The sequence below is a fragment of the Chaetura pelagica genome, unplaced genomic scaffold (genome assembly GCF_000747805.2).
Source record: "Chaetura pelagica isolate M959 unplaced genomic scaffold, ChaPel_1.0 scaffold430, whole genome shotgun sequence".
NCBI lineage: Eukaryota > Metazoa > Chordata > Aves > Apodiformes > Apodidae > Chaetura > Chaetura pelagica.
Window position 1 is genome coordinate 611,003 of NW_009952159.1, and position 10,857 is coordinate 621,859.

A 10,857-nucleotide genomic window follows, 5' to 3' on the forward strand; every position below is an offset into this window, starting at 1 on the left:
GGGGTTGGGCTGGGGGAGCTTTCCAGGTCCCTTCCAACCCCTAGAATTCTGTGATGCTGGGATAGATCAGGACCAAATGCTAGTGATTCACCACTGAGTAGGGACCAGGTCTGCAACTTGCTGCAGGGACTGCCTGCCAAGCAAGAGGCAAAAATCCTAATGCCCTCTATTGATATGGCCATGAAATAATCTCTGCCACGTTGCCAGAAGTCCCTGAAGGAAATTTCTCTGCTTGAATTAAAGCCCATCCCTTTACTGCACTTGCATTCCCACCTTGCAGAAGTGGCATGTCAATTGCCTCACTTCATCTCATGTGAAAAGGTTGTACTTTCCACCCCAGAAGGGGGCAAAGTAAACCCTTCTGTGGGATATTTATAGAGCTCTTTAAGGCCCTCTGAGTGGAAAGCCTCTGCAGGATGCAGCCTGTTCATGAGTATGAAAGCTAAGCATGAAAAATAAATCACTATACACTTTGGCTGGGAGCCCACTGGCTGTGAAGTCTCCCAAGGACAGCATTTGCACCAAAATGTTGTCCCCTCACTGGCTAAAAGCACATCCAGGATGATATACAGTGCCATTACATCAAGCCATCAAGAATTTCTTCCTCTTTGGTATCATTGTAGGGACATGGAGAGTTGGGTTAATGATTTGACTGGATGATATGAAAGGTCTTTTCCAACCAGCACAATTCTGTGATTCTGTGTAGGTCGTAACAATGTGACTGAGTCTTCAGTGATGAAACCTTTACATCCATTTAGAAGGAATTTTCTGGAAGGCACATCCAGGCCATCTGATGTGACAAGGAGGGACAATTGTAGAATCACAGAATGGTGAAGGTTGGAAGGGACCTTAAAGACCATCAGGTTCCAACCCCCCTGCCATGAGCAGGGACACCTCCCACCAGCCCAGGCTGCACAAGCCCCATCCTGGTCATCATCTTGGTCCTTGGGCTGCAGTGAAGTCCCAGCCCAGGAAGCAAAGCAAAGCAAAATAATTTCAGCTGCAAAAGGTGGTCCCTTATACCCCTGGGAGAAGTAGGCAAAAAATTGTGATGGTCAGGATTTTTTCTTTAGAGGAGAAAAACCTCATCCAGCTGAACTGTTGCCAAATAGCACCACTTCCCTCAGGATCATTTTGCACCACGAAGCAGGATTTGCACTGTAGAAACTCACTTGTTATTCCGTGTGATGCTTCTCCTGGAAAATAAACCTCTCTCCAGAGGGTAATGCATCCACTTCTGCTCTGTGCCTTTTCCTCAGACAAGGCCATTCCACTCCGGGTTAGTGGTTTCCCAGCACTTACACACCTGGCAATTCCCCAAAATGCCTCTTTTTTTTTTCGATTATCATGGAATTACTGAGAGGAGCCTCATGAGGGCAGCATGTCCTCTCTTTTTCTTCCCTCCAAGCCTTTTAGTGGCCCTTGTTCTGCTTCCAGACTGAATAAGATAAAGCTCTGTCTGCTCTGACCTCAGGCAAAGGGGACAAAATAGGAGAGAAAGTATAAATGTATGAGGAGGAGGTGACAGTGGGAAGTCCCCTCTTCCAGCCTGGCACAACCAGGTACTAAACCAGGTTGAGAGGCCCCCAGCTCCTTTATTTCCCTTTGTAATGTCTAAGTTTGTGATCCCACTTCCAGCCAGAAAGGAGGAGAGATGTATCCATCAGGAAGGGCCAAATACAAGAAGATTGAAGCCAGAAAGGGCTGATAGAGCCCTAAGCAGAGGAGGGAACAGGGTGATCAGGACTTGTGGGTGTAATGAGGAAAGCCAGGAGGGCAGGGAGGCCTTAGGGCACTTACTAAGTATGAATGCACTTCATGTCAAGAAAAACAACAGCAGAGGGAGAGGGGAGGTCGCTGAGATAAAGACAAAATAGGTCCACAGGCAAGCAAAGGTGCCTGTTTCTCAAAAAAAATAGTCTAAGAACAGTTTTATCAGGGCTTGTCTATCATGGGCAGGAGCCAAACTCTACTTATGGCCAGGGGAGGACACCTTAGCAACAAGAATATAAGAGTATAGTGGTGCTGTCCTGACATTCTCCCAGCAACGTGTAGAGTGGTTTCCACCCACAAAGAGGCAATACCTTCAATTTCTGTTAACACTGAGGTTATTTTATAATATGATCCCTTGTTCTGGATGCTGCACACATCAAAGGCAGCCCCTTCCCAAGAATCATTGTAGAATCACAGAATAGTTTGGGCTGGAAGGGACCTTAAAGATCATCTATTTCCAACCGCCCTGCACGGGCAGGGACACCTCCCAGCAGCCCAGGCTGCTCCAAGCCCCATCCAACCTGCCCTTCAACACTGCCAGGGATGGGGCAGCCACAGCTTCCCTGGACAACCTGGGCCAGGCTCTCCTCACCACTAAAGAATTTCCTCCTAATATCTCACCTAAATATCCCCTCTTCCAGTTTTAATCCATTCTCCCTTGTCCTCTCCCTCCCTGCCCTTGTCCCAAGCCCCTCCCCAGCTTTCCTGGAGCCCCTTCAGGCACTGGAAGCTGCTCTCAGGTCTCCCTGGAGCCTTCTCTTCTCCAGGCTCAACACCCCAACTCTCCCAGCCTGGCTCCAGAGCAGATCTGCTCCATTCCCTTCATGGCCTCCTCTGGACTCTCTCCAGGAGTTCCATGTCCTTCTTGTGCTGGGGGCTCCAGAACTGGACATGGGACTCCAGGTGGAGCCAAGTAAAGGGGGAGAATCAGCAGAACAGGGAAGCCTCTATGTTCCATAGGCAAGGGCACAGGTAGGAAGATGTGAGCACAGGGGAAGGTGCCTTCAGCACCCCCAGGGGATCCTTTGCTAAATCAATTAAAATCATCAAACACACCACCAAACAGAGGTTAATTTTAGCTAAGGTTCTTAACCCTACACTCCTAAAACTGGCATGAGAAGGGAAAAACCCACTGCAGAAAAGCAGCTTGGAAGGAGACATTTGTTCCTGAGCTCAGCTCAGAAGGGTGGTTGGAAATGATGAGATTACAGCATCCTGGGCTGGTACCTCAGAGACTAGATGAGATCAAAGGGAAATTCCCCTTTGTAGCCTGGTGCTAAGTAGGTAGAAAGGAAGAATATTGAGTGGCAATCTCATGTCAGATCTCATGTAAGCAGACTTCCAGCAGAGCCAGGGGTTTAGGGCAGAGCTGGTCTGATCCTGCAGTGTGGACAATTCAAGGACATCCATCAGTGCAGCCCTTTGCAGGGATGGATTCTTATTTTAAATAGCTCCTTCTCTCCTCTGCTTTAGGGGGATGGATGAGCAGCAGCTGTAACATTTGATAATGAACACATTGCTTGGGAAAAAGCTCTGCCAGAGCTGACCTCCTCCAGGCTGTGCTGAGTGCTTGGGGCAGGACATCACCCATGGCTTTCCTTGCTGTGCATTTCCAGCCCAATCCCTGCTTGCTGGCAGAAAACAAAGGACCAAATCAATTTTAATTAGGGGTGAGAAGGGGAGATTAGCAGCACCACCCGGTTTATCTTCTAGAGCAGGAGGCTTCTGAAGTTTATTGCCCACCCAAGGCTGAGAAGGACAAAGAATAAGTTTAACTTTCACCTTGAAAAAGAGCAGTGCCAGCCAACACTGATGGGTCTCTTCCCCAGCTCCTTAGCCAGCCCCACAGAGAACAGGTTAAACCTTCCCCTGTTACTAAAAGAGCCCAGATGAACTTTTCCAGCAGCTATTTCTGGAGCACTTTGCACCTCCAGTGACAAGAGGCTGAGGGCTCTGATAGGAGCTGGGAGGATTTCCAGGGATGCAATCCAGCTCTGGGTGCTGGTGTGAGGGACCAGCCCCCAGGGGCCCATGCTGGGAGGTGGTGTCCAAACACCCTTGTGAGCCCTTGGATAAAAACCTCGTTTGTAACCCAAAGAGCTGCTTGAGACTCGTGGAAACAACAGGGGAGAGAAATGATGCATTAATGCCCCAGGGCAGCATGTGGAGGCAACCACAGAGATAAGGGTGGAGGAGCAGAGGGAGGGGTGAATGTCCACTCCAGTTGCTCAACCCTGATGTCTCAACCACACCTATTTATTGTTGAAAAACGATTTTTTTAAACAAAACAGGCCTATAAAAGGAGAATAAAGAGGTGGGCTTTGGGAGCTTCACTGACACCAGCCCTCCTCTGTTGGCCAGACCCAGGACTGGTGATTTTCTGTCATCTTCTCCTATTCTCCCTCTCTCTTCCTTCCTAAAATCATTAAACAACACAAGACCTACCACGATTTTTCCCAGGTCATGCAGGTCAAACTTATGTACATATTGTGACTTTTGGCATCAAAATACCAAGCCTGATGGTTATGCAGCCTGGGCACACACAATAATCAAAGTATCAGTTTTCCTTCTATAGCTCTAATTAAAATTAACGTTCAAATACAGACCTAGAGTGTCACTTCATGGAATGGTTTGGGTTGGAAAGGACCTGGAAGATCTGGTTCCAACCCCCCTTCACCTTAATCCTATCAAGGGCTGTGCAATGATTAAGCATTTCCTCAGTCCTTAACACTTTAATCACTTGCCCTGAGAAGGTCAGGTCTGAGACTAAAGTTGGATCCAGCCCCCCCTGGGCTCCTCTCTTGAGTTCAAATAAAAAAGGTGGGTCCAGGCTGAATCTCCCTGGGCTGCCCAGTCTGGATCAGGACAACCAGGCAGCAACAAAAGCCAAAGTCATTTGCTGAGCCATAAGGCATGAACTTTCTGCACCTGGTCAGTAAAGAAAGTCCTCAGATGCAGGCAGGTTTGGCTCCTTATATATTAACAGGCAAAAAAAAACCCCACTCAACCCACAAAGATTTGCTTGGCCTATCCTGGGTGTCCCATGCAGGGACAATGCAGATTAGAGTGGATCTGCTTTTGGACAGACAGACCAGTTTTCTCCCCCACAAAAGCCAAGGTACAGCTGCAATCAGACCCCCCATCACTGTGCCATTAACCCAGCCACACACCACAGCAACACCACAGAGACCAGAGCAGCCCCACTGGTTCACCCCCCCATCACTGTGCCATCAACCCAGCCACACACCACAGAGACCAGAGCAGCCCCACTGGTTTTGCCCAAGTTTATTTCTAGAAATTTGTACAAAAAAACCCAAACAATTGATAACTCTGCAATACAATTAATCTATCAAATATGACAGATGAACATTTGCATTTAGAGGCAAGATCCCAGGAATGTGAAGTACCATCCTCTTGCATGGAAGAAAGGCACATTTTGGAGCTCAAAATACACTCAAAGGCAGGTCAGACATGCAAGTAGTGCAAGATTTCAGGTTTATACACAAACACCTTGTACTCTGAAGGACTCTCACTACAAGCAGTGTTAACATCCACGTAAACATTTGATGAACACTTTATTTTAAAAGCCACTCACTTTAGATCCTATGCATGGGAAGGCTACTCCTTTACATTCACTGGACGGAATATTTAAAAGCCATCTTTGGGCAGAAGTTACTCCTGGCTTTCCCCAAATGCTTCTGGGATCCAAAACATGAGTAGTCCCATTGCATTTTACCCCTACAGGCTACTCTGCAGCTCCAGGGCCACATGATTGCACCATCCCACAACTCCTAGAACTTGTCCTTGGAGTTTTGTGGCTGTGAAGAAGTCCCATATTCCCAGCTCCAGGCCTCTGTGCAAGCAGGACCTGGGGACAGACCTGCTTCTTGGCTGACATTCAAAATACAAGTGGTGAAATTACAGCCACCAAAGAGTCCACCACATCCTATGGATCGAGGTCCACCAGACTCCCATCCTTTGGTTTCCTGCACCATCCACAGCAGGTGCCACAGCAGGAGGTTGTGTAGCCTGTGCCTTCAGAAGGGGCTTTTCCAAAGCAGAAATGCCCTTGTGCTATCTCAGCACCTTTCAACGTGGCTCTTGTGCAACCAGCCTGTAGATGCTGCCATCCTGCTCCCACCAACCACCTGCTTTTTTGGATTGAGAACCAGATGGATCCTACTCTCCCAAAATAGCTTCTGCTAGTGAGTACAGCAGCTGCAGGAATACTCCTAATCCATTACAAAGGCAATCATTCCCCCCATCCAGATCCTCACAGCAATGGGGAGTTGTGCTTTTTGGTTTGGTTTTTTTTTTGATAGAAACACGTTTGTAAAGGGATTTATCCAAAGTAAAGCCTGTTTTTATTATTACTGTTCTGAAAAGTGGTCTAGCAATACTTTAAAATACTTCCTTTGAAAGACACATACACCCACAGATGCTTTCAAGTACATGGTGATAGCTTGGACTCCTGGAGAAGATCTGTTGATTCTGAGAGGAGGAAGTGCTGCTGAGCCAGTCCCTTCAGTTGACTTCCAAGACCTCTGTTTCTGGCAGCCCAAATTTGCTCTTGTACTTGTCAAAGAGTTTGATCAGGGAGTCCACATACATGCTATGGTAGAAGTCCACGTCCTGCTGGGATGGATTCTCAATTTTGGGAATGGTGATGGGCTCCCCAACTGACCAAGAGGGAAAGAAAAAACAGGTTTAATGTTCCTGTACAGCCTGGAGGTTTGTCTTTGATGGCTACAGCTCAGCATGTGCACCCTGGCCTTCCACAGCTTCCATTTTAGCAGTGGTTTGGCCTGATCCCTCCCAGTTTTGCTAGGCTTTGAAGCATGACTGTCCCACCACCAGGACCCTCACCACCTCCCCAGCAATACCCAGATCCATCTTAGCTACACAAATGCCAGCAGGGCAGAGGTTCTGCTGTACAAGGTGGCTGGGAAGTCCCACTTGCTTCTGTTCACAGCAGAGTGATTAATCCCTCCTCAATTAACAGGAACCAAGACCAGGATCAGGCTGCTTCTGACTTGAGCCATCCAAGACCAGAAAAGGCAGCAACTAGAGCATTTTTCCCCCAGAAGAGCTCCCTTGCAAAACCAGCTGGCAGTCGAGCATGATGGGAGGCTTGTGGCCTCTGGAAACTACTTTAGCTCATTCTCAGCTCAGCTGAAAGGATTTACATAGATGGGAAAACAGTTTCATAGTAGAAATTCCAAGGCCAAGCTACAGTAGGGGTATGGAAGAGTCTCCAGGAGGCTACTACCTAGAGAAGCACATAGCTGAGAGGGTTGGGCTTGTTCAGCCTGGAGAGCAAAAGGCTCCAGGGAGAACCTAGAGCAGCTTCCAGTGCCTGAAGGGGCTTTGGACAAGGGCAGGGAGTGATAGAACATGGGGGGATGATTTTAAGCTGAAAGGGGAAAGTTAGGTTAGATATTTGGAAGAAATTCTTTAGTGTGAGGGTGGGGAGAGCCTGGCCCAGGTTGCCCAGAGAAGCTGTGGCTGCCCCATCCCTGGGGGTGTTGAAGGGCAGGTTGGATGGGGCTTGGAGCAGCCTGGGCTGCTAGGAGGGGTCCCTGCCCATGCAGGGGGGGTGGGACTAGATAATCTTGAAGATCCCTTCCAACCCAAACCAGTCTGTAACAACACATTTATACCAAGACCTTACCAACAGTAGTGATGGGCTTGGAGTAAGGTAACAACCCCCAGGTGTTAGAGGAGAAGAGGCCACGGCCATGAAAGATGCATGGAGCAAAGCCAATGTGCTTCTGAAACTTCTTCTGAACCCATCTTCCCCAGGAGCCCTCCTCAAAGATCACCTGCTTGTACACCTCGTTCTCCCCAAAGGAGTAGACGGGAACCAAGTCCGCCCTAGGAGAGATGGAAAGATGTGAAGACCTTGCACCTTTGCTCTGCAGTCAACTCTTTCAGGCTGCACAGGGGCAGATTCCATTGGCAGAGCCTTGTTTGCAGCACAGGGTACTGACAGAAGCCAGCCAGACATGACATGATACAGTGGGTAGACATTTAAGGTGAGCAGGAGGAGAACTGGACCAGCAATGGGCCCACAAAGCACAACCCAGGGACTGGATCTGCTTCCATAGATTCTCATCTCTGATTTCTGATGGACATCCCGTTTCAGACACATCCCTGGAGAACACAGGGGCTGCACAGGTGGTGTTCCATACCCCAGGGGACTAACACCTGCCTCTCCTTTCCCTGGAAACCTGCTGTTCTCCTAAACACCTTCCTACCCCTGTAAGAGCAGAAGTCAGAGGACAGACTCATGTGCCTGATGCCCTGGGCACACACATCCAGTCTTGCTGTGCAAGAATGAAGAAATCAGAACCCACCCAAGCCACCAGCTGCTTTGGGGGAGGACACCACCTTGCATGTGCTCCCAGCCTGCTCTGGGATGGAGCTGGTCCCTTACCCATGTCTCAGAGCCAGCTTCACAAATCCCTTCCTGTTCTTCAGCGTCACCGAGTTCTTCCCCGGGGTGCAGTTCAGGGACTCTGCTGCCCCTCCAACCACGATGATGATGGCATTGCCACTGCCATTCTTGGACAAGATGTAGTCTATGCTGTCCCGGTTCACAGGACATATACCTGCACAGCCAAGAGACAGACAGAAGGGTCAAGCTGCAGGATTAAGATGCTCCAGACTTGTAGCCCAAAGGTCACACTTGGGTAGCAAGTTGAGTTGTCCAACATCCCTCTGGTCATGGATGTATTATCAGGCAACCTGTTCCCCCACTAAACACCTGGTTAGGATCACAGAATGGTTTTGGGTTGAAAGAGACCTTCAAGATCATCCAGATCCAACCCCCCTGCATGGGCAGGGACACCTCCCACCAGCCCAGGCTGCTCCAAGCCCCATCCAACCTGCCCTTCAACACTGCCAGGGATGGGGCAGCCACAGCTTCCCTGGGCAACCTCGGCCAGGCTCTCCCCATCCTCACCCTAAAGAATTTCCTCCTAATATCTAACCTAAATCTCCCCTCTTCCAGTTTCAGTCCACTAGCCCATGTCCTCTCACTCCCTGTCCTTGTCCCAAGCCCTTCCCCAACTTTCCTGGAGCCCCTTCAGGCACTGGGAGGCCACTATGAGGTCTCCCCAGAGCTCTCTCTTCTCCATGCTGAGCAAACCCAACTCTTTCAGCCTGAGAGACCTAGTTAATCAGAGGTGACAGAACAAGAGGGAAGGGCTTCAAGCTGCACCAGGGCAGGTTCAGACTGGACATGAGGAAGGATTTTTTCCCAGCAAGAGTGGTCAGACCCTGGAACAGGCTGCCCAGGGAGGTGGTGGAGTCACCATCCCTGGGTGTGTTGAAGGGTGGTTTGGATGTGGTGTTGGTGGATGTGGTTTAGGGGAGAACTTTGTAGAGTAGGGATGATGGTTGGACTGGGTGATCCCAAGGGGCTTTTCCAACCTGAATGGTTCTATGATTCTATAAAGAAACTCCACCAACACCAGCTCTCAAAAAGTTGCCCTAAACACAGAAGGCTTCAGCAAGGACTTTCTTCTGCACTTAGTGATGCCAAAGGCAATCACTGAAGATGCCCTCCCTCCAAAAAAGCTTTGCAGGAGGAGCTGGTTTATTCTTGGGAGGGGGGAGGGAAAGCAATTGTGTTATTCTGATGCAGGAGTCTGAATGTGACCAGTTCCTCAGCAAAACAAAGGACTGGAATAGATCTTCCTTGGGAAGGCTGCTTTAGTGACACAGAATTCATGGAGTGACAAGCCTTTTGGAGGCAGATGTAGCATCAATTAGCTTAAAACCATTGTTTCTCTGAACACCTCAAGCTCTTGCACAGTGAGAGCACAATCCTTTGCTCTCCTGGGAAGGAAGTGCATGAGACAGAGTCCTGAAGGAAGTCTGAAGCAGGACTGCATTACCCACCACAGCATTTCAGCTTTACAAATCCTCCCCTTAAAGCATCAGGCCCCACTCCAGGGATCTTATTATTGAGCCCAATGAAAGAGGAAACCTTTAATTTCTACTACTCTGTTGCTCTACAGATGCCAACTCATTTGATTCTCTAGCCCTGAAGCTTTTATCCTCCAGTTATTGTCAGAGCTTGCTCCTGTGTCATTTTTGGCCAGGATCAGCCAGGGAGAGCTGAGATGCCATCGTTCACATTCCCAAGCACACAATTGTGAGCTGTGTTGAGCACTTAAGCTCATCCCACTAGGAAGGGCAGTGTGACACTGTTTAATTTTAGAAGTGGATACTGCACATCTGATGGAATTCATCACATGAACCAAGAACTACATGATGAATGGGTCCCGTGGGATTAGACAGGGCAAGTCTGCAAGCCTACATGTCTATCTTGAAACCCTGGGCATCAAGGTCACCAACTAATCCCAGCTCCAGCTCACAGGGGAGATAGATCAAGTGGATTTGAAGACAAAAACCTAATTTCTTTGTTTGTTTCTCCCTGACCACATTTCCTTTGCAAGGCTCAGGCTGTGCCTTCTGCTCTGTAGGACAGACAGAAACCTTCATGCCTCTCCCATTCTCCACACCCAGGCTCCCTCTGACGCCACAGCCCTGGCTAAGGGGGCAGCACAGATTTATGTGCTGCCATTTCACACTTTAGCAGGAGGAGGTTCCACCTGCTCCCAGCACTGAAATCCTTCCTGCAGGAACTGCAGCAAGATGGGCAGACAAGTGGCAATTGCTCAGTTGTGCTTTTAGCACATTTACACAGGATGTTAAGATTTTTCTGGCCATCTCTTCATGCATTAGAAGATTCCTGCTCTAGCTCCAATGTCCAGAAGTCTCCAAAACACTGAAGTGCAGCAGTTGGTTGTAAACCAGCACAGTTTGTATATTGGTTTATGTTGGGGGTGTTTTTTAATTGAAGATTTTGCCAGGATTTCACTGGAAGTGATTCATCCACAAATCAAAGGATTGAAGAAACTATCAGCACTTCCCCAAGTGATGTTCAAGCCTTGGCAGTGACACCCTGAGCTTCCAGTATGGGAAAAGTGAAGCTAAATGATGCCTCCCCTCCAAGAGACCCCACCCCTGGTATTACTTAAACCCTAAATATAGAGTAAGCAGAATTTCCTGCTG

General features: G+C 48.8%; 1 protein-coding gene across 1 annotated transcript in view; it reads right to left on the minus strand.

The window, feature by feature from the left end:
- Positions 1 to 4,296: 4,296 nt before the first annotated feature.
- DGAT2 (diacylglycerol O-acyltransferase 2) overlaps positions 4,297 to 10,857 on the minus strand; it is an 18,431-nt gene continuing 11,870 nt past the window's right edge. Inside the window, exons 5-8 of the mRNA XM_010007196.1 lie at positions 8,210 to 8,384; positions 7,445 to 7,647; positions 6,329 to 6,452; positions 4,297 to 4,342 (exon numbers count right to left, since the gene is read on the minus strand). Coding sequence (XP_010005498.1) covers positions 4,297 to 4,342; positions 6,329 to 6,452; positions 7,445 to 7,647; positions 8,210 to 8,384 — 548 coding nt within the window. The remainder of the gene's footprint in view (positions 4,343 to 6,328; positions 6,453 to 7,444; positions 7,648 to 8,209; positions 8,385 to 10,857) is intronic.